The sequence below is a fragment of the Pristiophorus japonicus genome, chromosome 3 (genome assembly GCF_044704955.1).
Source record: "Pristiophorus japonicus isolate sPriJap1 chromosome 3, sPriJap1.hap1, whole genome shotgun sequence".
NCBI lineage: Eukaryota > Metazoa > Chordata > Chondrichthyes > Pristiophoridae > Pristiophorus > Pristiophorus japonicus.
The window spans coordinates 258,800,551-258,827,913 of NC_091979.1; the positions used below are offsets into that span (position 1 = coordinate 258,800,551).

At 46.9% G+C, this 27,363-nt stretch overlaps 1 protein-coding gene across 18 annotated transcripts in view; it reads right to left on the minus strand.

The window, feature by feature from the left end:
- Positions 1-27,363, minus strand: part of ccdc172 (coiled-coil domain containing 172) — a 249,040-nt gene that overhangs the window by 72,690 nt on the left and 148,987 nt on the right. For 13 of the 18 annotated variants that reach the window (XR_011592745.1, XR_011592743.1, XR_011592744.1 and 10 more), the window contains one exon: positions 1,923-2,045. The exons of 1 other annotated variant lie outside the window; for it this stretch is intronic. Coding sequence is in view for 6 of the 17 variants with exons in the window: in XM_070876567.1 (XP_070732668.1) it covers positions 1,923-2,045 (123 nt within the window). In the remaining 11 variants the exon portion in view is untranslated. Of the gene's footprint in view, positions 1-1,922; positions 2,046-6,678; positions 6,767-23,924; positions 24,037-27,363 lie in introns of those variants that run through there. 4 more of the 18 variants (XR_011592747.1, XM_070876568.1, XM_070876570.1 and 1 more) reach the window with 2 other exon arrangements.

Sequence of the window (27,363 nt, forward strand, 5' to 3'; positions counted from 1 at the left end):
TGACCCTAAATGGATTAACAAGCAAATTAAAAGTGAGATAAAAAGGAATAATGGCATCTACAAATCCTACAGGGAGAAAGGAGATGTGTTCACTGGAATTAATATAGGAACATGCAAAAACAAGTTGAAAGGCTGGTCAGAGGTGCTGAGAGACCCAGAAATAACCACAACTGCAGAGACAAAATATAACAGTAAAAATGTATTTCTGTACTACCATAGCAGGAGGACTATCACAGAATAGGTGAAAACATTAAAAATGCAAATAGGCTTGAAACCGATGTCGAGCACAAGATAGTAAGGCCTAGAACTTCGGGTCATTTGCACCCCCTGCTGGTGCGCAAATGACTTTTTTCCCCTAAATATTTAGAATGATTAATTCCCCAAAATATTCACAAGAGAATACAAGAACAACATGCTCTTTCCACAAAAGAGTACCAAGCCTCTAATAAAGAAATTGAAAGTGCTCAAAACAAATAAATGGCTTATTAGAAAACTACCTACAAATACCCTATAAATTGCCTGCTATGTGCTAGACTCCTGTGTTGGCTCAGTCTCAGAAAATTTTGACCTTTGATTATTATGAGGTAAACAATGTTTATTTTCTTTTCCTCTTTCATAGCATGTACTTTCATCCCATTTCATATCTAAATGTAATCGGTCAGCGTGCTTGATCACCTTTTGGGGAGTAACAGTAATAATTTTGATAGTAATATTTGACATGCATATACAGGTGCAGCACCTAAAATCCAGAACCCTCGGGACCGAGGCCGTTCCGGATTCCGGGTTTTTCCGGATTTCCGATTTTGTTTTCAGACGTCCTGAATCCGGAAAAACCCAAGCCGAGGTTCGGGTATTTCCAGATTTTAGAACGTCAGAACATGGGGGGGGCGGGAGGGTTGGGGATTCCCGTTGAAGAGCCGTTAGAGCCGTCCGGCCCCGCCGAGGAGGATGTCGTCGGGCTGGCGGGCCCGGCCAAGGATATCGTCGCGTGAGCCCCGCCAAGGAGGTTGTCAGCGGGCCCCCACCGAGGTTGTTGTCGGGTGGGCCGGCCCCGCCGAGGAAGTCACATCTGGCGGGCGCCGCCGAGGATGTTGTCGGGCCAGCCCTGCTGAGGTGGTGTTCGGGCAAGCACTTCCAAGGAGGTCATCTGGCGGGCCAGCCCCGAGGTAAGGGCAGCGGCGGCGAGGCCTAGATGCGCAGCCCAGCGCATTGGCCCACGCATCCCAGGAGCTCCTGGGATCACGTTGCCCTGGACCACCGATCACAATGTAGTATTCTCATTCATATTAATGGGAGCTCCAAGTGATTAAAATGCCATAAGCATCTCAATGGGAGTCTTCAGGACGCGACTGTCATTTAAATTAAGCCTCTGCTCCTCTGGAGTGAGAGACCGTTCTGTGCCTGAATTCAGGTAAGTACAAATAATGGGATAGAAACGCACTGGGAACATAGCGCAACCACCCCCTTTCTCCGCAATCTTAACCCCCCCACCCACACCATACCCACCAAGGGAAGAGGGTTAAAATCAGCCTTACAAACCAATTTAATTCTGCACATACAGTAATTATCTTGTAATGCAAGTAAAATTCATCCACCGATGGAATCAAATTCAACATCCTGGCTTCTGTCACTCACCAATGTTGCTATAATGTTCCAGTTGGGAAAATTGACTAAAATGCATTCTAGAATACTTAATTTTTCACGACAGTGCTTCTTAATTAATCAGCTAGAAGAAGTCTGTCAAATGAGTTTAACAGCCTTATTCTGGCTGTGGACCAGGGTATATTTTCTCAGTGGCATGCTTTGGGTAACAAATGAGAAAATAGGTATTTTGTTTAACTTTCAAACTGAAACCATGTGAGTAGAAAGCATAATAACACCACTTTAATTCAGTTTTGCATACTGTTTCCAATTTTTCTTACCTTTTTCTTTTGTTATGGCTGTTTTCTTTTTCCAGCATGCTCTTGCACATTTGACAATTCAGGTGCACACCATTGTGAAATTTGTGACTTGTTATTTTGTGGATGGTTGTTCTGTGATAGTTTCTGAAGACACAATGGGACTGTTACAAATATTGCAGGTCTTACACTTGATATTCTCTTGGGTTCAGCATCACTGATCATTCCCATAAGTAGACCTCACATCCCCAATGACCCAGAGAGCATCACTGCTGCCCAATATCATGTTAAATGATAACTTGACCCAGGGGTCATAACACAGAACACCAAATAGCTACTGAAACATTACATGTGCTACCATGTGCACTCTTCTGTGATTGAAGGCAGACTGAAAAACAAACTAGTGAGATAAGAAATGAATATAACCAACAGGGTTATTTTAAATAAAATGCAGGTTGGATAATAAACTAGAATGGAAATATTTAATCAGGGTATCAGCTAATTTTGATGGAGTTTGCTAATATAATACTGCCAGTATTTTGTTTTATAAGTCACTGAGCATTTTGTAGATGTGTGAAAGTTTAACTTTTTGTCAAAAAACATAATAGTTTTAAGCCACAATATTTTTAAATACCTAGTGAATAAGCTAGTGTTCAAATGACATTGTGTAAGTGCTGAGGTTCCATGTTTAAGAAAGTATCACTCACAAGGTTTAATAGATATAGGGAGAAAGTATGTGCTATGTCAAAGGTAGTTGAAACTTATTGGTGACAATTACAAGGACATGAGGGTATTAGTTCAGCAAAAGGACGTCATCTGTTTAGAAAAGTGTTATAAAGTTCATGTAAAGGCCGGGAACAAAGTGGAATTACAGCCAGAGCTCTTATGCAGCAATGATAAAAAATGTTATAAAGAGAGGTGGGGGTCAGGGGGGAAATTACCCCCTTCTTTAATGGGGTGGTAAGGCCTTTCCGCTTGGGGACAGGCGGCGGGGCCGACCAATCTGCAATCGCCCCCAATTCGGGGGTGGTGGGAACGGGTTTCCGCCCCGATGGGGGAAATTGCTTTAAGAACAGCAGCCGCCAGTCGGTGCCCAACAGCTTTGTGCGGCGGTAAGCTGCCAGTGGCTGGGTGCTGCGGCTGTCCTTAAAAGGGAGGGTGCACTGCCGCAGTTACTATTTTGTTTCAGCTGGGCTGCCACCACCTATAGGTGCCGGGCCGCTGGCCTAGCCGAACCCCTGCCTAGTGACTCAGTGGGCTTCACATCAACCTCACAGCGTCCCTCCTCTTTAAGTGAAAGGGAGGGACGCGCGGTGAGTCAGCGATGTACACCATCCTGTTCCCTCGCAAACCCGCCCCTACACCACCTCAAACAGTGCCCCAAACGCTGGGAAGAGATGTCAGAGTTAAAGAGCCCAATTTTCCGCTTCTGACTCCCGCCGGGCGGTAAATTTCCGGTTCATTCAAAGTGCCCTCTCCAATTTCCCACTGAAGGGCAATTTCGGTCCCAGAGGGTCTACACCTAGGTGGGGAGCTATGGTGAGTCCTCCACAGAAGAAACCTTTATTGGTGTAGTTCCCAGGACAAAGATAATCACAATGTCCTGTTTAGTAAGCGGAATGTAGTGCAATGGTCTCTTATTGCAATGAACCAAAAACCCACTCTAGGTTAAAATCAACGCCAGGGTTTCCATTGATTTTCTGTTGACGTTACCGCTGCTGATCGGGAGAATCCCCAAGGAAATTCCTGGCGTGAGTTTTTGCTGTCTGCAGGCATCCTGATGGCTTTAAAGGTCTCCTGTGATTGCTCAGTCACATCTTCTGATTCACAATTCAAAATGTACCCTCCTAAAATAAATCTCCTTTATGTCCCTCACAGCTGCTGAGCACATACAGAAAGAATAATCTGATGAGCAGCTTAGCACCCCCAGAAGGACCTTTCCTCCACCTAATTCACTTATCCTTTTTGAATAGTTCTCTGTGATTCATCCAATGATATCCTCTTTGTCTTAGTACTGCCCTAGTCCAAGCCCAGGAAAAAACCCATTTAGGACTAGGGTACGTCTGTACAGTGTGTTGGTAAGATCACACCTGGAGTACTGTGTACAGTTTTGGTCTCCTTATTTAAGGAGGGATATACTTGCATTGGAGGCAGTTCAGAGAAGGTTCACTAGGTTGATTCCTGAGATGAAGGGGATGTCGTATGAAGAAAGGTTGAGCAGGTTGGGCCTATACACATTGGAGTTTAGAAGACTGAGAGGTGATCTTGTTGAAACATATAAGATTCTGAGGGGGCTTGACAGGATAGATGCAGAGGATGTTTCCCCTCATGGGAGAATCTAGAACTAGGGGGCATAGTTTCAGAATAAGGGGTTGCCCATTTAAGACGGAAATGAGGAGGAATTTCTTCTCTGAGGATCGTGAATCTTTGGAATTCTTTACCCCAAAGCGGTGGAGGCTGGGTCATATTTAAGGTGGAGATACAGATTTTTGAACAATAAGGGAGTAAAGGGTTATGGGGAGTGGGCGGGGAAGTGGAGTTGAGGCCAGGATCAGGTCAGCAATGATCTTATTGAATGGCGGAGCAGATTCGAGGGGCCAAATGGCCTACTCTTGCTCCTATTTCTTGTTATGTTCTGAATAAAAGGGATATTACTAGATAAATCACAGAGCACCAATGAGAACTGGGAGGAAATGTTGAGGTAACAGCAGTCTCCCTCCTGGAGGGGATAGAAATGAATGTTCTTAACTGATGAGCCCAAAAACCAAGATCTCAGCAGCCCAGTTTTTGAAAGAACTATCATTCAAGAGCATAGACTCATGCCCAGGCATGAGTGACAGTCTCCTCTCATTTGTTGCAGATGGTGGATAAGTTGGAGAAGCCTACAACTTGCATCTACAACATAGTGCAGGGATTATGCAAGGATAATGTGAGGAACACTCTGGTGACTGGTAGTTCAGGAGGTCAGTGCAGTCTCAAGACATAAGGAAAAGGCCCTAAAAACAGTTGTCATTTCAGGAGTAGCTTTAATGACTGCTTCCATAGATGGCCTGAAGAGCACCCCAGCTCAGAGCTTTCAGGATAGAATTAGGATTATTTGACCTGCTCTGACTTAGATCATTAGCCCAATTGAGCCCACATTCAGCATTAAGGGGCACAGATTTTCTCTGCTACCTTCATCAGTGCAGGCCCCTGCAAAGCCAGCACAAAAATGACACGATACCGGAATCATGCCCTGAGAGGACTGCCACCCCAGTACTCAAGAGTTCCATCAAAATATCCTAGTCACAAACCTCACAACTTCTGACACTTATATGGCAACGTGTAGGCATAAGAGTTTAGGATCATGAGTGAAAAATGTTTTATGCATTAGGGTTAGTAAATGTGATAAGACGCGGCACTGATAGTAAAGCACAATAAGGGACAAGCTGGTAACAAGCATGTACATTTTTGGTAATTCAGTGTGTTTGTGTAAATTTTTCTAGGGAGGTGATTAATATTTGTAACTGTCCTCTGCCAGAGAGCAATAGGAGCATTACAGAATAGCTAAATTGTTGATTGTGAGCAAGGTAAGAGGTCATGAAGGGCTTTATTGGAGAGCACTTTCTTTATTGGAAGAAGTTGGTGATAATCCTCTCCTTTTTAAAAATAAGACAGAAAGATTAGTCATAACAAAATTTCTGTTTCTAAGCCCTGATCCCTCCTGTGCCTCAATGCTTATCTTTAGCGCCAGGAATTCCTCCACTCGTGGATCCAGAAATGCCTACACTTGCAGCCTCAGCCACAGGAAAGCCTCTGGCCCAGTCCTAGACCTTAGGAGTGCCTCCCCAGTTGCTGGGAAAAACTTACCTGCTTAACTTGGACTCCGTATTCCACTCCATCAGGCTCCTGTTCGCACTTTATCAAATGTTTCAATCCCAGATCTAAGTTGCATTCACGATCCAAATGCTCTGCTCCAGTTCCCTTGGTCCATTCCTCACACAATTCAAATGCCCAGATAAAATTATCAATATCATTCTCTGCCCAGTTTCTGCAGCATGGGAGGCCTGGAAATTCAGCCGTGTCTCAGTGAGGGTAATTTTCACCATCACCGCTTGGGCAGTAAACTGGAGGAGCGGATCACCAATGGAGATGAAAATTCAGAGAGTTCTGTAAATGACAGGTGATTTGCTCTGCCTACAATACTTTCCCTTTCATACTTTATTGATAACATCCCGGATCTAATAAAACAGCATAATGCCTGACTAATCATGAGAAATGCTGTGGGAGATCTGCTAGCATAAACTCGAGTCTAATGCGTACCCATCACATGTTGAACGTTACACTTCAGACTATCAAAACTATTAAAAAAAGTAATTTCCTATTTTTTCTGACTTCACTCCAAGGACATGAACAAGGGATTTACGAGCTGGTGTTAATCTACAGAAGCTTTTCTCAATGATCAACCACTAACTTATCCAAGGATATCCTTTTTAAACTACTCTTCACAAAGAGTACTTGAGCAATGGCCTTAAAGGGACAAGCCAGATTAAACAGTTCCATTTTAACAGCTAACCATCATAATAACTGTTCTCCAGACTCCAGATCAGCTATGAGTAATTTCACAGATCAGTTATTACAATTTTAATAAACGTGTTACAATTTAGCTACACATGGTACAGAGGTGGCTACATATAGTGCAGAGGAAGTCTTCGCCATGTTTTTAAAAAGCTAATTATTTTAGTTTCAATTCATTGTAAACTAGAACTAATATTTTAAAATCACATTAAGTATTGTTTACCAATTGCAAGAATTGTATCTCTGTCCGAAGGGCCTCACAAACACTTTCCAAATCATCATCTTTGTATAATTCCAATTCTTTCTTTAACCTGGGACAGAAATGTTTTCAGAAAATAAGGCACGTTCTTCAGCTTCGAATTCAGCTTTAACAATTGTTTTTATTATATAGCAAATTACAACAAAATATCAAGATTTAAGATTAATATCATGTTTTCATTCACACTCTTAGAACATCTTTAGACTAAAATATCTCTCTATAATCAAAGCTTTATGTATAGCATCTGACTGCAGACATCATCGGTCAAAAGTGATCATACCTTAAGGTGTCATACTTCAGGCATTACATTTCAAAAGGTCAGGGCAAAAGGAACTCACTGACTAAATGTAAAACAAACAAAAAACACTTCTGTTCACACTAGATAGGCAGTAAAAAGGTACCCATCAACAATAAACAAACAGGGTTACATTTTTAGGTCTTTTCCATCCTTCTTATTCTGGATGGAGTCGGTTCTCATATCTTAGATGATTATCATGGAGTTCCAACCTTCAATTGTGTCTATCCTAAACCTGTGATCTGGGTAAACGTTCAGTAGCATGTCCAGGATAACAGCAAACATTGCCTGGTAATTATTTTCACACTATTGTAAATTATCCTATAACCAATAGGATGTCTCTTCAGTTTTCAAAAGCAGCAGTATATCACATCAGATCTTATTTTCAATTAAACATCCATCCTATATTGTTGGCATTTCCTGCCGAAGAAAAAGTGGGAGCTATAGTTAAGGTCTGAAGATATTAAAGTCAATGGGGTAATTTTCACCTTTATCACCTTGGTGGTAATCAGGTGGAGCAAATCGCCCGCTCATTGCAAAACCCACCCTATTTTCATCCCATTGATTGCAGGGATGCAGATCACCCTGAAGAGAAAGATAAGGCGCTGTTCCTTGATCATGCATTGAGCTTCATCGGAAACTGAAGTGGCAAGCAACATGAAGCTCGGGTTGCAGTTGTGGACAGAATAAAAGTGTTCGACAAAGTAATCATCTAATCTGTGTTTGGCCTCACCATTTGTAGAGGTGACTACACCATGAGTAGCGAATAAAATATACTAAAGTGGAGGAAATGCTCATAAATTGCTGACTTAAGACTCCAGCCTCAATTTTGCTGCACCCACACAGATGCTTCCTCAGTTCATTATGGGCTATGGTTTTGTGAGAATAGATTATTTGCGATTGTGACTTTGATACTATACATGTGGAAAAGGAAAAGTTGATGATGGTGCTGCTATAGTTGCACTGTATTGAAGAGGAGCGAGTTGCAGGTGGGCAGCAAGGAAGTTGCAACAGAGGGGCAATGCTCGCAGAAGGCCCTACACATTTAACAGGGTGTACAAAGAGGTTCAGCTTCCTTGAATCTGAGGAGTGCTTTCGGATGCTCCAAATGCCACAGCAGGTGGTGGCCGGCCTCTGCAACCTCCTCGAGGAAGACCTTTTGCTTGCAGCCATGCCAGAGAAAATCACCATCGCCCTCAATTTCTACACATCTGGATCCTTCTAGGCAGTGACAGAAGACATAGCAAGAGTTTTGCAATTGGCCACACACAAATGCATCAGGCAGGCGACAGGTGCATCATTTGCCTGAGCAAGTAAATGCATCAACTTGGCAGGTGCGAACAGTCAGACTGAGCAAGCATTGGGGTTTGCAGCTCTGGCTGGCTTCCCAAAAGTGTAAGATGTCATAGAGTGCACACATGTGGCTAGCACAGCATCCCCTGACCAGCCAGGAGCATTTGTGAACTGCAAGGGTTTCCACTCTATCAATATTCAGCTTGTCTGCAATCGCAAGAAAAGGTTCACACAGGTGTGCACACAATTCCCAGGTAGCTGTCATGATGCATTCAAATTACGGCAGTCAAATATACCCTGCCATGTTTCACCCTGGGACCCATCTCAAAGGATGGTGTCATCCAACAGACCATTGGAATGTTCAAGTTTAGCTTTATGTGCAGGTCTGGACACTCTCCAGTATTCGCCAGCCAAGGGTTATTGTGGCATGCTGCATCCTGCACATCGCACAGCAAAGAAGACTGGAGGTGCAGGAGGAAAGTGTTGAGGATTCTTCATCTGATGAGGAAGAGAATGATGAACAGGAAGATGGGGTGCCCAATGCATGGCCAGCAGATCATCTTGCTGCCCGTGCTACAAGGGATGCTCTAATAACTTGTTGATTCAAATGTCACCTCGACCATTCTCATATAACCTTATCCTCTCACACAGTCCTGTAACCCTTAATCCATTGCTTTCACATGCTCCAAGTTGTGACCATCAAGACATATCTCCACCATGAAATGAAAACCATTCAATCATGGGGCACATGGGAATCGTTTTAGTGTGCTCCAAAAATGACATCATAAAAAGTAAAATAATGAAACACCTCAGTGATCTATCTAGTCTTTCTCTTTCTCCCTCTACTATGTCTATGTGGTGCTACCCCAGAGGCTTCAGGAGAAATAGTGGCAGGCTGCAATGTACTTTTCTCAGTCTCCTGGAGTGCTCATGGCAGACAATCTGTTGCTGCTGGAGCCCATGAGGGCCCTGTTACTGACTGCTCCTCCTGCACAAGCAATCCGGGCCAGCTGGAACTGAGGCACGATACTGGGTATTGATTAATGGGGGGGGGGGGGGGTAATGGATGAGATGTGCAGATATCATGAGAAAGGTCTGCAATTGCCTTGCCTATTCTGCCATCCTCTCCCCCCTGGGGCAGCAGCACATCAGTCCTATATGTCTGCGAAAGAGCAAAGTGGAGATCAGTGATGCCTTGGAACCCCAGATGTAATCTATCCACCAACCTGTCGAATCTAGAACAGATATTCGCACCCAGCGTCTGCACAGCGACTGTACGAGCACGTAGGTAGGCCACAACAGCTGGCAGCAGTGAGCGCCTTGCTACAATTTTGATGTAGGTGGCTACATGCCTCCATGGCACATTGCAGAGTGGAGAAACCCTGCAACATCACCCCACATATGGAATTTGACTACTCTATACTTTCTGCCATTGTTGACAGCGTGCCTCTCAGGACTGCCAACACTTCACACAATGGCTGCTGTGCCTCCCGCATTGTCCTTTTCATTGCTGGTCCTCAAGGTTCTGCAACTCTGTCCTGGAGAGGACGATGTCTTCCAGCATGTATTCTTCTCAGTTGTCCCTGCCACCACTGTCTGCTCCAATCACTTGTGCCATGAGAATCAACAGATGATGTTCTACCTACCTGACAAAGAGGCCGAACTGACGTGCTGGTATCTATGCTGGTGCCTGCAATGCATGTATCCTGTGCTGGTGCATCCTCAGAAAGTACGAGTTCCTCTGAGGAGTAGTATGAGTTCCTTGGAGGAGTCTTCGTTTTCTGCATACAGAAGCTTGTGCTCTTCGTGTGATAGCCATGAAGGTGAGAAGGGATAAGATTTAGTGATGGTACTTTGAAAATTTTGGTAAGCACATGAATCACTTGACCAGAGTTGTTGATATTCTGAAGTCAAGTGAAGGTGAAGTTGCTTTGTGGGAGATGTGGGTGTGAAAGATTAAAGCAGTCATCCTACTCTGCTGGTCTGCCAACCTCGCCATCTCTGATGCTCAAGGTGCTGATTTCGAGTGCCTCCTCCTCCACCGGTCCTGGCACCCTCCCTGGCATTCTGTGCTCTCTTCTCCTGCAAGGAATGTAGGAACAGAAGTAAGCCATTCACCCCCTCGAGTCTGTTCTGCCATTCAATTAGATCATGGCTGATCTGTATCTTAACTCCATCTACCCATAAGTGGGGTACGATAGACCTATGAGTGGCTCTCAGGAATGTGTGCATCCTACAGATATAGTAGAATGGTTTCACCACAGGAGACCATTCAGCCCATCGAGCCTGTGCTACGGTGTAGTAGACGATGAAGGTGAAAATCAAGCAGATATAAAAGGAATGGGAATGGCATCCCTGTGAGAAAAGTGTTCAGGGTACCTAAGGTAATATTGTGGTAATGTACAGCTTTCACAACAAGTAAATCAGTGCCAATCCTTGTTTTATGTAACATAAACAGGTGAAGCGTCCAAAATCCAATGTTCCAGAATGTTCGGGAATCCGGGACGATCTGTGGCAGGGTTGTCCAGAATCTGCAAAATGTTCCGGAATCTGGACACCCTGCCAAACCATTACCGCCGCCAGCTGAGCCCAGTGAAAAGTCAAAAAATGAAATCCAACTACTATACAGTGACAAAAATTGCAAGAATAAAAATGCCAATCCTACCTGTTCCAGGCCAGGTCTTCACAGTCACCGCACTGCTGCTTCTGGGTCCACAGCAACTCTGCACAGCACACAAGTCCCTTCAGCCAGAAGCAAACTCTGCACAGCACACAAGTCGCTTCGGCCAGAATCAACTCTGCACAGCACACAAGTCCCTTCGGCCAGAACTAACCAAGCTCCCGCACGCAAGTCCCCTCCCGCGCACAAGTCCCCAGCCAGACTCTGTACAGCACACTGCAGTTCCCCAAAGCAACAACTGCGCGATCGGATCACCACTCCCTATGACTCCGAGCTGACCCGACCTCACTCGAGCTGACCCGACCAGATTGCGATTTTAAGTTTGCACACCTGTACCTGTAATAAAAAATACTACCTGTACCTGTACTGTACAGGCACTTTTAAATTCAACATAAAAAAAAATAGTGGCATTAAACATTATAGGGCTACCCCAGCTGACCCACCTACACCCCATGCTGAGACCCCACCTATGCCCCATGATCAGACCCCACCCAACCTGACTCCATCGCTGTGTTTTTCCTGATTTAAAGATCTGCACAGGTAAAAATCGTGAATTTGTGTTGTGTCATTGCAAACATGTCAAAAAGGCCAACAGATACCCCAATGGGTTCAGATAATGGAAACAGATACCCCAATGGGTTCAGATAATGGAAAGTGGAAGCATAATTCACTTTCAATTGCCAAGAAAGTGAAGTTACTCCAGAGATTAGATAGAGGTGCTTCAGTGAAAAGATTGAGTGAGGAGTATGGTGTTAGACTCTCCACCCATCTATGATATCAGAAAACAGAAAGAACAGCTCATGAAGTTTTAAGTGGAGTGATGTTCACAAGGAAATGAGTAAGAGAAAAAGTACGCATAAGCCGAAATGTGATGATTTGGATCGAGCAGTGATGGAATGGTAGCGACAGAGGCAAAGTGAAATGGTTCCTTTGTCTGGCCCAATGGTGGTGCAACAAGCTAAAATATTCTATGCACAACTGGGGATTGAAACTCCATGCGAGTACTCTTCTGGTTGGCAAAGCAAATTTAAAAGGTGTCATGGCATCAAGCAACTGAAAGTTTGTGGTGAGAAAGCCTCAACAGATCATGAGACAGCTGAAAGTTATATTGATGAGTTCATCAAACTAATTGCTGATGAAAGCCTTTCACCTGAGCAAATGTACAATGCTGACGAGACAGCACTGTTTTGGCACTACATACCGCAAAAGACATTAGCAGCGAAAGAAACACAGCCAGCAGGTGTAAAAGACACCAAGGATAGATTGAATGTGCTTGCTGCTGCAAATGCAGCTGGGACACATAATTGTAAGCTTATGGTCATTGGGAGAAGTCAGCGTCCAAGATGTTTCAAGGGTTTGAGAGTATTGCCAGTGCATTATTATGATCCATCACAGATCCAATTCAGGTCCGGACCGGGGTCAAGCAGGGTTGCGTCATCGCCCCAAACCTCTTCTCAATCTTCCTCGTTGTCATGCTCCACCTCATAGGTGATAAGCTCCCCGCTGGAGTGGAGCTAAACTACAGAACCAGTGGGAAGCTGTTCAACCTTCACCGTCTCTAGGCCAGGTCCAAGACCACTCCAACCTCTGACATCGAGCTACAGTACGCGGACGACGCCTGTGTCTGTGCACACACAGAGGCTGAACTTCAGGACATAGTCGACGTATTTACCGAGGCATATGAAAGCATGGGCCTTGCGCTAAACATTAGTAAGACAAAGGTCCTACACCAGCCTGTCCTTGCCGCACAGCACTGCCCCCCAAACATCAAGATCCACGGCGTGGCTCCCAATCTCGGGAGCCTCCTATCAACAAGAGCAGGCATTGATGATGAGATCCAAACCCGCCTCCAGTGCGCCAGTGCAGCCTTCGGCCGCCTGAGGAAAAGAGTGTTTGAAGATCAGTCCCTCAAAACTGTCACCAAGCTTATGGTCTACAGGGCCGTAGTGGGAGAGGGGGGCAGAGGGAGAGGGGGTCAGAGGGAGAGGGGGTCAGAGGGAGAGGGGGTCAGAGGGAGAGGGGGGCAGAGGGAGAGGGGGGCAGAGGGAGAGGGGGGCAGAGGGAGAGGGGTCAGAGGGAGAGGGGGTCAGAGGGAGAGGGGGTCAGAGGGAGAGGGGGTCAGAGGGAGAGGGGATCAGAAAAGCTCAAATTATTTAAACAAACAATAATATTAAATATCTTTCAAAAGCTGTCACAACAGAAGGCCCAAGACCTACAGCGTGCAACTACACCAGTCATTTCCACATTTGATAATCCTCTTGCTGGCCCATCATCAGCCCTAGACATCGTAGCTGAGCCCTCTACCTCAAGCACAACCTCCAGCCAATTGTAACTGTACCTGTTTATTTTTATTCTGTTTAACAAATAAAAGTCTTCATTTACTGTTTCATATTTCATAACTGTTTTACAAATAAAAACCTTTATTATATTTCATGCTTTGAGTACTGTACATTCCTTTTCAAATTTGAAGATGGTAGCAAAAGATACAGGCTGGGAAGCTCACATTAAGTACAGTTACAGGGTACTGCGTTGCAAAAACCAGAGAGGGAGGCTTACCATGCGTTGCGAAGAAATGAGGAGAAGAACTACAAGATGATGTCCAAAAACCGGAAATATCGCAACCTGGGCCCAGGCATTTACGGACTCAGGACGTACTTCTGGCGTTTCCAGACATCAGAAACACGTTCCGAAGTCCGTAAAAACACGAAAACCCACTTGGCCTCGGTCCCCGGATTCGGGAGGTTGTATCTGTAGTAGGTTCCATAAATTTAACAGAACCTAGTCAGGAAATTGTCAACAATGTTTAATTCTTCACTATACATTGCAATTGTGGGGCCGATTTTCAGCAAAGCCTCTGCCCGCCCAAGTGCCGCCGAGGTACGGGACGGTACTTTGGGCGGGATATTCATGAAGAAGGTCCCTCGGAGGTCAGCAAATGGAAGATGTACACCAACAATCTGGGTGGCAGCGAGCGGGTAGTCGCATTCTCGGCGGCAGAGGCACTTGCCGCCCAAGTGCCGCCGAGGATGGAGTTGGGCCCACGGAGGGTCTAAAGACCTGAAAAAAAAATCACAAATAAAAAATACAAAAACTATCCGAAGATCTTCGGGGACCCCATGCAGGTAAGTTGACATTTTTTTTTAAATGTTCACTTACCTTTATTTCAGGTTCTTCAGACTTACCACCGGGGACAGATAAGCCTGCAGTCAGCGATCCACCCCCATTCTGCCACCGACTCCTGCCCACAGGAATCTGGGAGCTCGGTGGATGGGAGCTCAGTCAGCGGGTGGTTCCCAGTGGTTTCCCCTCCCGCCCACTCCAGGCCACCTCCAAAGTGGCACGGGGCGGATCTGCAGGAGGAATGTCAGCAGGAGTGGGTGGAAGCGGGCTGCTGAATTTTGGATCCTATATCTCCAAGTAATCTGCAATTTCTCATATTACAATTTTATTTTACTGTTTGGTACCATGGCAGTGCAAATGGCCAGCATCGGGTTGTACTATCTTCTCACTCCTCACAAATTAGAAAAGGAATAATACTATGCTTGTGTTCTTAATCAAATGCACATTGACCTAGTCACTGGACTACAAATACTGATGAAATTTCCAAATCTATAACAGACTAAGAGAGTCAGCGATCATCTAGTAACATAGGGCCCAAATTTGGCCTTCCGGTTTTTTCGGCGCACCTCTGAGCCCCCTGCTGACATTTTACCTCAGAAGCAGCGGCAAAAAAAATCCGTGCGATCATGGCCAATTCTCTGGCCGTCTGTGGAGCTGGCGTGGCGTAGAACAAAGAGAGGGGATGGAGCCTGATCTGAGTGACTGTGTGAGTGCCGGCAGCACACGCATGCGCGTTGCAGCGTTCGTGCATGCGAGGTGGGGCAATAACATTGGCAATCGGCCATTATTAAAGGGAGAACCTCTCACTGAGTTTTGGATGCCTGCTTGATGTTTTGAAAGCTATAGGAGTGCTGTTTGGAGTACTCTGCAAGAAATCAGCTGCTAAACCTCCACAAGGAATGCTGCATAGGTGATAATCATTCATTGATGCAAGCAAAATAAGGACTTTGTGTTTTTGAAAATCACTGAGTGTCATTTCTATAGAGCAATGCAACACTGTGTCCCAAGAACAAAGAATTTCACGCATCAAGAAATGGAGGTGCTAGTGAATGTAACCGAGGAAAGATGGCAGGAGTTGGATACGAGCAACAGAGGTCGCACAAAAGTGCCACCCAAAGAAATTAATAAACGCTGGAACAAACTTGCAGAAGATTACTGTGCAGTGGTGAATACCATGCGAAATGGAAGGCAGTGTAAAAAGAAATGGCAGGACCTTGGTCAAGCAGTTAGAATAAGTAATATTTTCATTTGTCAATGGAATTGCATCTGTAAATGTGTCCATCTGTATATATCACACCCAGCAGAAAGACACCCTCTCGAACAAGTTATGTTTTCTATTATGTCTGTAAACACTCTAGTAATGACTCCACGAGACAAGGTATTGTACTTGAACTGTAGTGACCTTAGTCCATTTATTACAACTCCTGAGTGAGGGTACAGCATGGTGAGCTCCCTTTTATACCTGGTTACCTGTCGTGTACAGGTGACCCCTAGGTCTCCACCAGTTGCACCCTCTGGTGGTACAAGCATAGTGTATACAGTGTGAAGGTACATCCAGTAGTCTTATGTAACTGTACATTGAGTGCACAGTGTATACTTATGTTATACATACACAACATCACTCTCCCCTAAGTCTTGTGTCATTGGCCTTTGCATTGTGTGCTCTGGCCCTAGACTTGAATGCCCAAAGCCCTTGCACTTTGTCTATGCTTTGGCTAGGCTCTCTCCTTGTTGACCTCCAAGTCCTTATCGCCACAACATTGGGAAATAGTCAGCAGTGGACAGTTTGAGGTTGCAGTGGGGGTTGAGTGGGTTCTGGGTGTGATCCATGTGTGTCCATGGCTACATACATCCATTCCCCCCCACCCCCCCATACATAGACCATGTGTGTGGCTCAACACCTGCATGTGCATACATGTACAGAAGGAATGAACAAAAAAAACAAAGGATTAATTACATCACTGTTTGGGTTCTGCAGTAGTGGAACAAGTACATTTTACAAGTAAGGTACATATGTGGTATCACAGTTTTGCCCCTGGTTGTCTGGTGCAGGTGGGTGAGGACGCTAGTTCCTGATTGACCAGACAGTGTCCAGGTTGTCTGATGGCAGCGCTGCACTCCCTGCCAGCTGGGTGGGCTCGGATCGCTCACCTGGCTAAGTGTCAGGGCCTTCGCCATTGCATAGTGGTGGACAGAGCCACAGGAGTGTGTAGCCTCCCTGTCCTCCTTTGAGGGCTGCGGTGTCTTTTTGCTGCCCTTCAGCGATAGTGGGAGCCTGGTTATCCCAGGTCCTGTTGGGAAAGCTGGAGGGTGATAACCTCTTGCTCCCGGTACTGGTCCTGGTGGCCAGAGAGGTAGCGCCAATCAGGGACAGGGTACTAGTAATGGTGCCTTTGCTGTCCGCTGACCACTGGCCCTGCAGCTGGTATGCTCCCTCTGTGTGTGGCCACGCTCCCTGGGGCATCACATTGGTCCCGGAAGCACAGGCTACATGTTGGATAGTCACTGGACCTGGGTGCTTCCGACGGGAGGTTGCCCTTGGTTTTGTCGGCATGCATGTAGAACCCGGCATCGCACATCATCACTTCATTTACTCTCAATATACATTGGTCCCAACCGCAATCGCCCGACTTATCATGGTTAGTTACATTTACATACTTGAATGTCAATTACATCTCTTATATATGTATCACCAGCATTGCTGTATAAAGAGTGGAACTGTCCCATTTAATTGTGATGGGTTGCCGGTCTCCTTTAAGAGGGCCTTGCAATCTTTAATCCAATCCGGTTCGCTGCTCGGCATTATGTGTTGCTCCATCAACGCTGCCCCTCATGGTCTGGCCGCCACCATCTTTACTTCAGGCGCTTCACCTCGTGATTTGGGCGCCATCTTCTTTCTCTCCACGAGGTAGGCTGCGGTGATCGTTTTTGTCATGTTTGTAACTACAATGTAACACCATTGTATTACTGTATACACTCAACTTAGATGCACACCTTGACCACAGGGGGTGAACTTGTGGGAGACACTCCTTACCTGATCACACAGGTATATAAAGGGAGGTCCCACGTAGGGTCATCACTTCTGGAGTCCTGTAATAAAGAGTTAAGGTCACAGAGTGGCCTTGTCCCTGGAATGTGCCTCATGTGGTTTCATGCTGTGGAGTAAGGACTTTACATTGGCAACGAGAAATGGGAATTCACGACCCACAAGAATGGCCACTGGTAGCACAGAGGAACGGTACTGTGTTGGGGAAGACTGGGACGATTTTGTCGAGAGGCTTCAGCAAAGCTTCGTTACGAAATAACTGACTGGGGGATGCAGCGGCCAACAAGCGACGGGCTCATCTCCTGACCAGCTGCGGGCCAAAGACTTATGTGCTCGTGAAGGACTTACTGGCACCCGAAAAGCTGTCGGACAAAACCTTTGAAGAGCTTAGCAAATTAATCGGGGAGCACCTCAAACCGGCAAGCAGCATACACATGGCTCGACACAGATTCTACACCCGACGTCGTGAAGGACAGAGCATACCGGACTTAGTAGCGGACCTCCGGCTTTTGGCCAGCCTCTGTAAGTTCACAGACGCCTGCAGGGGGGAGATGCTAAGGGACTTCTTTATCGAGGGTATCGGTCATGCGGGAATTTTTCGCATGTTAACTGGGACCAAGGACTTGACCTTGGAAGTGGCAGCGTTGTTAGCTCAAACTTTCATGGCGGGGGAGGAAGAGACGAAAATGATTTACTCACACAATTCTGCCTCTAATGCGGCGATGGATCAGGGAGTCAACAACATCAATGCTACTCAGAGCCCCGCAGGCAGGCAGGGGCAGTCCGACATTTACCAGGCAGCAATAGACCCCAGAGCAGGATCTCAACAGAGACAATGGCAGGCTGAACGGACGTTCACGCCATCACAGTGGACAATGCGGCCCGGGATGGGGCCATTGACACCCACTAATAGGGTACTTAAGAGCAGTCAAAGGGACAGTCAGTGCGGAATTCCTGGCCATAGTCCCTTTGTCCCCAACAATGGAAACTTTAATTCATGCTGGAGGTGTGGGAGAAAACACTAAGCCAGATCTTGCAGATTCCAACAGTTTGTCTGCAGAAACTGCAATCTCAGTGGCCATTTAGCTCGAATGTGCAGAAAACCTGCAACCAGACTAATATATGAGGCAGATGGACCAGAAGAGGGTTCTGTGAGGCAGGGTGACTTTTGGGGCAAATTGATGGATGCCGAGGTTCAGCGGGTCCATGCGGCGGATATTCACAGTTCATACACTAAAATGCCACCAATGATGATGAGAGGGTTTTGTTGAACGGAATCCCAGTACGCATGGAGCTGGACACTGGGGCCAGCCAGTCACTCATGGGCGTTCAGCAATTTGAGAAGCTATGGCCACTCAAAGCCAGTAGACCCAAATTAGAATGTATTGAGACACAATTACGGACTTACACCAAAGAAATCATTCCGGTGCTAGGCAGTGCAATGATGGCTGTCACACACAATGGGTTAGTGAACCGGCTGCCACTCTGGATTGTCCCGGGCAATGGTCCCGCACTGTTGGGGAGGAGCTGGTTAGCCAAGATGAAATGGAAATGGGGGGATGTTCACGCAATGTCCTCGGTGGAGCGAAGTTCATGCTCACAAGTCCTACAACAATTCGAGTCAATATTCCAACCGGGAGGGGGACTTTCAAAGGCACTAAAGTAGTGATACACATCACTCTGGATGCCAGGCCAGTGCACCACAAAGCCAGAGCGGTGCCGTATGTGATGCGGGAAAAAATCGAGAGCGAATTGGACCGGCTGTTGCGAGAGGGCATCATCTCACCTGTTGAATTCAGCGACTGGGCGAGCCCCATCGTTCCCGTTCTAAAAGCAGATGGCTCTGTCAGAATCTGTGGTGACTACATCAATCAGGTGTCCCTACAAGACTAATACCCGCTCCCAAGAGCGGAGGACCTTTTCGCCACGCTGGCAGGCAGCAAGCTGTTCACCAAGTTCGACCTCACTTCAGCCTATATAACCCAGGAACTGGCCGATGAATCCAAACTACTGACCACCATCACCACGCACAAGGGACTGTTTGCATATAACAGGTGCCCGTTTGGCATTCGATCAGCGGCCGCGATTTTTCAACGTAACATGGAAAACGTGCTTAAATCAATTCCAGGAACGATCGTATTCCAGGACGACATCCTCATCACGGGTCGAGACACCGAGGAACACCTCCACAACCTGGAGGAGGTGCTACGCCGACTGGACTGGGTAGGCCTGCGATTCAAGAAGTCTAAATGCATGTTCTTAGCTCCTGAGGTTGAGTTTCTGGGCAGGAAGGTTGCTGCAGATGGGATTCGGCCCACCGAATCCAAAACAGAGGTGATTCGACGAGCACCCAGGCCCTGCAACACATCGGAGCTGCGTTCATTCCTGGGACTGTTGAACTATTTCAGGAACTTTCTGCCGAACTTGAGCACGTTGTTGGAGCCGCTACATGTGCTTCTGCGTAAGGGTTGCGATTGGGTTTGGGGGGATTGTCAGGAACGGGCTTTTGATCAGGAGCGAAACCTACTTTGTTCAACCAAGTTGTTGACCCTGTACGACCCCTGTAAACGTTTAGTTCTGACATGTGATGCATCGTCCTATGGGGTTGGGTGCGTGTTGCAGCAGGGTAATGCTGAGGGTCAGCTACAACCTATGGCTTATGCCTCCAGGTCACTCTCTCAAGCAGAACGGGGCTATGGGATGGTTGAGAAGGAAGCGCTTGCATGTGTCTATGGTGTAAAAAAAATGCATCAGTACCTCTTCGGTAGGAAGTTTGAATTAGAGACAGACCACAAGCCACTCACATCCCTGTTGTCAGACAGCAAGGCTGTGAATGCCAACGCATCAGCTCGCATACAGCGGTGGGCTCTCACGCTAGCTGCTTATGACTACTCCATCCGGCACCGGCCCGGCACTGAAAACTGCGCTGACGCGCTCAGCAGTCTCCCACTGGCCACCACTGAGGGGGCAGTTGAGCAAAGCGCTGAGATGGTCATGGCTGTCGATGCCTTTGACAGTGCAGGCTCCCCCATCACAGCCTGCCAGATCAAAATCTGGACAGAGATCCCCTCCTATCCTTGATTAAGAAATGTGTCCTGACTGGGGATTGGGCGCCCGCACATGGAGCATTCTCTGAGGAGGTCAGACCGTTCCACAGGCGGATGGATGAGCTCTCCATCCAAGCCGACTGCCTACTATGGGGCAGCCGGGTAGTCATGCCCCATAAGGGCAGGGAGGCATTCATCAGGGAACACCACAGCGAGCACCCAGGCATTGTGATGATGAAGGCCATTACCCGGTCACAGTTTCGTGGCCTGGAATTGACTCAGACCTGGAACACTGTGTTTGCAGGTGCACAACGTGTGCGCAGCTGGGTAATGCCCCCAGGGAGGCCCCGCTCAGCCCGTGGCCCTGGCCCACCAAGCCATGGTCACGCATTCACTATGCAGGTCCGTTCATGGGGAAGATGTTCCTCATTGTGGTAGATGCGTACTCGAAATGGATCGAGTGCATCATCCTGAATTCATGCACGTCATCCACCATCGTGGAAAGCCTACGTGTGATCTTTGCAACCCATGGCTTGCCGGACATCCTGGTTAGTGATAATGGCCCGTGTTTCAAGAGCTATGAATTCCGGGAGTTTATGTCGGGCAATGGCATCAACCACGTCAGGACTGCGCCGTTTAAGCCGGCCTCCAATGGCCAGGCGGAACAGGCAGTCCAAATCATTAAGCAAGGTATGCTCAGGATTCAAGGACCCTCCCTACAGTGCCGCCTATCGCGTCTCCTGCTGGCCTATAGATCCCGCCCGCATTCGCTCACGGGGGTCCCGCCCGCAGAGCTACTCATGAAACGGACACTCAAAACTCGGTTGTCCCTCATCCACCCAGTCCTGACGACATAGTTAAGGGCAAGCGCAAGTCACAAAACGAGTACCATGACCGTAATTCAAGGGGGAGATGTATAGAAATAAATGATCCTGTATTCGTCCTCAATCACGCCATGGGGCCCAAATGGCTTGAGGGTACTGTAACTGACAAAGAGGGGAATAGGGTCATCGTGGTAAAACTCAACAATGGCCAGATATGCCGTAAGCATCTGGACTAAGTAAAAAAAAGGTTCAGCATGGACACGGAGGAACCTGAAATAGACCATGAGATGGAGCTCACACTACCGACAGCAAACGTGCAACATGAGCAATCAGAAGAATGCACAGTCCCTGAGGTCAGCCCGGACAGACTGGAATCACCACAGGTGACAGACACTCACGTCAGTGTCCAACAACTAGAGCCCCAACTGCGGCGCTCCACGAGGGAGCGTAGACCACCTAAAAGACTAAACCTATGATCCCAGTAAGACTTTGGGGGGTGGAAAGATGATGTCATGTTTGGAACTACAATGTAACACCACTGTATTACTGTATACACTCAACTTAGATGCATACCTTGACCACAGGGGGTGAACTTGTGGGAGACACTCCTTACCTGATCACACAGGTATATAAAGGGAGGTCCCACGCAGGGTCATCACTTCTGGAGTCCTGTAATAAAGATCACAGAGTGGCCTTGTCCCTGGAATGTGCCTCGTGTGGTTTCATGCTGTAGAGTAAGGACTTTACAGTTTTCTCCCCAGGTTCTGCCATGGAAGCAGGGAAGTTGCATTCTACGCCTATTTTTTTCCTCTGGAGTCTTGCCACTGTAGCCTGGAAGGTGAAGTCGGGTCGTTTTGGCTGGATCATCTCGCTGTTGGGTTGAGCAGTCTGGGTCATCTCCACACAGTAGAGTTGAGCAGCTGGTTTTTCAGGTGCTGTGCTGGATCCAACTTCGGGGCCATGGAGGACGTCGATCGCCGGAGGCTTTCCCAATTCCAAAGGATCTTTTTCATCCATCTTCTTCCCAGCAGCGTTGGACCATCACCAGCAGCGATCCACAAAAGTAATTTGTGCATCGCGCCATCATGGGACACCTGGACATCCACGCTGCCAACGACTGGGATGGTGTCGTTTGTGTTGGTGAGCAGCTTCACTTGGATCGGGATCATTTTAGGTCGTTCGACTGTATTGTCCCAGTGTTTCTCAAAGGCCGCCTGATTCATCAGTGATGGCTCACCCGTGTCCACCTCCATCGTGACTGGAACACCATTGATTTCGATTTCCATTTTCAACAGGGAACTCTCGGTGGTGCAGGTAAACACTCTGTACACCTCATCGTGGGGCTGAGCTGCCTCATGGACTCTCTCTTCATCATCACTGGAGTCCAGATGATCGGCCAACTCTTCATTGACTCGGTGAGTACAATTTCTCTTGCGCATTCGCTGGAGGTGGCCCTTCGTGTTACAGCCTTTGCATATATAGTCTTTGTAGCGGCACTGGTGGGCCCTGTGATTTCCTCCACAATGCCAGCATGGGATTAGCCGGTTGGCCCCATGTGGCGGACTCAGGTTTGCGGGACTCGGGGTTCTGTTCTCTCTTCCGAGAGACTGCTTGCTGCAGCCTTGTCTTGAAAAGGCGCCAGTCGGTTCACAGTACTTGCCGGGTTAGAGTCCTAGGGGTGAGTCATCCGCTTGGAATCGCAGGCCGAGATCATGAACGTCTGGCTGATGTTAATTGCCTTCTGCAAGGTGACTGTGGTGTCCGCAGAGAGCAGCCTGTGGAGAAGGCCTTCGTAGCCAATTCCAATAACGAAGATGTCCTGCAGCGCTTCGGTGAGGTGGTCGCCAAAATCACTTGGTGCAGCCAATCGTCTGAAGTCTGCAGCATATTTTACGATTTCTTGGCCTTTGGGCCGCCGGTGGGTGTAGAACCGGTATCTGGCTGTGAGGATGCTCTCTTTAGGTTTGAGTTTTACCTGTATCATCGTTACGAGCTCCACGTATGTTTTGATTGTTGCCTTCGCTGGGGCTAGCAAGTCCCTGACGAGGCCATAGACGATGGGCCCACAACTGCTGAGCAGGATAGCTCTGCGCTTATCAGCCAGCGAGGTCAGGTTGTCTCCCGCCAGGTCATTTACAATGAAAACGTGTTCGAGCCTTTCCACAAAGGCCTCCCAATCTTCCCCATCGGCGAATTGTTGAAATGTGCCAAGGTTAGCCATTTTCGCATTGAAATTCGTAATCTCGTCGCGTTATTATGTCTGTAAGCACTCTAGTAATGACTCCACAAGGCAAAGTATTGTACTTGAACTGTGGTGACCTTAGTCCATTTATTGCAGCTCCTGAGTGAGGGAACAGCATGGTGAGCTCCCTTTTATACCTGGGTTACCTGTCGTGTACAGGTGACCCCTAGGTCTCCACCAGTTGCACCCTCTGGTGTACAAGCATAGTGTATACAGTGTGAAGGTACATCCAGTAGTCTTATGTAACTGTACAGAGAGTATACTTATGTTATACATACACATTTTCATCTTTGCAGAAGAAATTGGCCCACAACAAAAGGGAAAGAACTCAAACAGGAAGAGGCCCGCCAAATCTGCACCCACTGACAGAGGGTTGCTGCTTTGATGGGTCCTGCCTGGAAAAAAGCAATCAGTACTGCACAAGCTGGGCCCACACGCGAGGGAGAGGGCAAGTACTGAAAATTACTCGTGGCCCTTCAAATCAACCTGCTGCCTGGCCTGCTACGTGTGAGCCTACTCATGCCATCCATCCTGCCCCCTCCTCTGCTGCTAACCATTTGACGGTTAAAGAAGATTCAGACACGGGCGAGCCAGACCAACTTTGTAGGGGGAGGGGTTGGCCATGGAGAGTTATGAAGTGAAGAATCTTAAACTCACATTGCCAAGCATTTCCATGATTTCTGATTCGTCATTCCATGGTTTGAGCGCAGCCCAGTCCCTGCATAGTGGTTTCGGGTCTGATTTGACATCCTGTGGTTTCAGCTCGTCTCAGTCCCTGCATAGTGGTTTAAGGTTTAGTCTGAAATTAGATGCTTTCGAAAGTCCAGAGGTTGCGGGTTCCAGTGCTCTTGGAATGCAGTATAGAAACCTAGAAGATCGGTGCAGCAGTAGGCCATTTGGCCCTTCAAGCCTGCACCACCATTCAATAAGATCATGGCTGATCTTTCACCTCAGTACCCCTTTCCTGCTTTCTCTCCATACCCCTTGATCCCTTTAGCCATAAGGGCCATATCGAACTCCCTCCTGAATATATCCAATGGACTGGCATCAACAACTCTCTGCAGTAGGGAATTCAACAGGTTAACAACTCTCTCGAGTGAAGAAGTTTCTCCTCATCTCAGTCCTAAATGGCTTACCCCTTATCCTTAGACTGTGTCCCCTGGTTCTGGACTTCCCCAACATCAGGAACATTCTTCCTGCATCTAACCTGTCCAGTCCTGTCAGAATTTTATTATGTTTCTATGAGATCGCCTCTCATCCTTCTAAACTCCAGTGAATACAGGCCCAGTCGATCCAGTCTCTCCTCATGTCAGTCCTGCCATCCCGAGAATCAGTCTGGTGAACCTTCGCTGCACTCCCTCAATAGCAAGAACGTCCTTCCTCAGATTAGGAGACCAAAACTGAACACAATATTCCAGGTGAGGGCTCACCAAGGCCCTGTACAACTGCAGTAAGACCTCCCTGCTCCTGTACTCAAATCCCCTAGCTATGAAGGCCAACATACCATTTGCCTTCTTCACCGCCTGCTGTACCTGCATGCCAACTTTCAATGACTGATGTACCATGACACCCAGGTCTCATTATAACTCCCCTTTCCCTAATCTGCCGCCATTCAGATAATATTCTGCCTTTGTGTTTTTGCCCCCAAAGTGGATAACCTCACATTTATCCACATTATACTGCATCTGCCGTGCATTTGCCCACTCACCTAACCTGTCCAAGTCACCCTGCAGCCTCGTAGCGTCCTCCTCACAGCTCACACCGCCACCCAGCTTAGTGTCATCTGCAAACTTGGAGATATTACACTCAATTGCTTCATCTAAATCATTAATGTATATTGTAAATAGCTGGGGTCCAAGCACAGAGCCCTGCGGCACCCCAATAGTCACTGCCTGCCATTCTGAAAAGGACCGGTTTATCCCGACTCTCTGCTTCCTGTCTGCCAACCAGTTCTCTATCCACATCAGTACATTACCCCCAATACCATGTGCTTTAATTTTGCACACCAATCTCTTGTGTGGGACCTTGTCAAAAGCCTTTTGAAAGTCCAAATACACCACATCCACTGGTTCTCCCTTGTCCACTCTACTAGTTACATCCTCAAAAAATTCTAGAAGATTTGTCAAGAATGATTTCCCTTTCATAAATCCATGCTGACTTGGACCGATCCTGTCACTGCTTTCCAACTGCGTTGCTATTTCATCTTTAATAATTGATTCCAACATTTTCCCCACTACTGATGTCAGGCTAACCGGTCTATAATTATCCATTTTCTCTCTCCCTCCTTTTTTAAAAAGTGGTGTTACATTAACTACCCTCCAGTCCATAGGAACTGATTCAGAGTCGATAAGACTGTTGGAAAATGATCACCAATGCATCCACTATTTCTAGGGCCACTTCCTTAAGTACTCTGGGATGCAGACTATCAAGCACCGAGGATTTATCGGCCTTCAATCCCATCAATTTTTCCAACACAATTTCCCGCCTAATAAGGATTTCCTTCAGTTCCTCCTTCTCACTAGACCCTCAGTCCCCTAGTATTTCCGGAAGGTTATTTGTGTCTTCCTTCGTGAAGACAGAACCAAGGTATTTGCTCAACTGGTCTGCCATTTCTTTGCTCCCCATTATAAATTCACCTGAATCCGACTGCAAGGGACCTATGTTTGTCTTCACTAATCCTTTTTCCCTTCACATATCTATAGAAGCTTTTTGCAGTCAGTTTTTATGTTCCCGGCAAGCTTTCTTTCATACTTTATTTTCCCCCTCCTAATTAAACCCGTTGTCTCTGCTGAATTCTAAATTTCTCCCAGTCCTCAGGTTGGCTACTTTTTCTGGCCAATTTATATGCCTCTTCCTTGGATTTAATACTATCCTTCATCTCCCTTGTTAGCCACAGTTGAGCCACCTTCCCTATTTATTTTTACTCTAGACTGGGATGTACAATTGTTGGAAGTTCATCCATGTGATCTTTAAATGTCTGTCATTGCCTTTCCACGGTCAACCCTTTAAGTATCATTTGCCAGTCTATTCTAGCCAAAACACATCTCACACCATCGAAGTTACCTTTCCTTAAGTTCAGGACCCTAGTCTCTGAATTAACTGTGTCACTCTCCATCTTAATAAAGAATTCTGCCTTATTATGGTCACTCATCCCCAAGGGGCCTCGCACAACAAGATTGCTTATTAGTCCTTTCTCATTACACATCACCCAGTCTAGGATGGCCAGCCCTCTAGTTGGTTCCTCGACATATTGGGTCTAGAAAAACATCCCTAATACATTCCAGGAAATCCTCCTCCACCGTATTGCTACCAGTTTGGTTAGCCCAATCTATATGTGGATTAAAGTCGCCCATGATAACTGTTGTACCTTTATTGCACGCAATCCTAATTTCTTGTTTGATGCTGTCCCCAACTCCACCCATACAGATTCCACATCATTCAAGCTAATGTCCTTCCTTACTGCGTTAATTTCCTCTTTAACCAGCAACACTACCCCACCTCCTTTTCCTTCCTGTCTATCCTTCCTGAATGTTGAATACCCCTGGATGTTGAGTTCCCAGCCTTGGTCACCCTGGAGCCATGTCTCCGTGATGCCAATTATATCATATTCATTAATTGCTGCCTGTGCAGTTAATTCATTCACCTTATTACGAATACTCCTCGCATTGAGGCACAGAGCCTTCAGGTTTGTCTTTTTAACGCAATTTGCCCCTTTAGAATTTTGCTGTATTGTGGCCCTTTTTGATTTTCCCTTGGGTTTCTCTGCCCTCCACTTTTACTTTCCTTCTTTTGCTTCTGCCCCCATTTTACTTCCCTGTCTCCCTGCATAGGTTCCCATCCCCCTGCCATATTAGTTTAACCCCTCCCCAACAGCACTAGCAAACACTCCCCCTAGGACATTGGTTCCGGTCCTGCCCAGGTGCAGACAGTTCGGTTTGTACTGGTCCCACCTCCCCCAAAACCAGTTCCAATGTCCCAGGAATTTGAATCCCTCCCTTCTACACCACTCCTCCAGCCACGTATTCATCTGACCTATCCTGCGATTCCTACTCTAAGACTAGCACTTGGCACTGGTAGCAATCGTGTGATTACTATCTTTGAG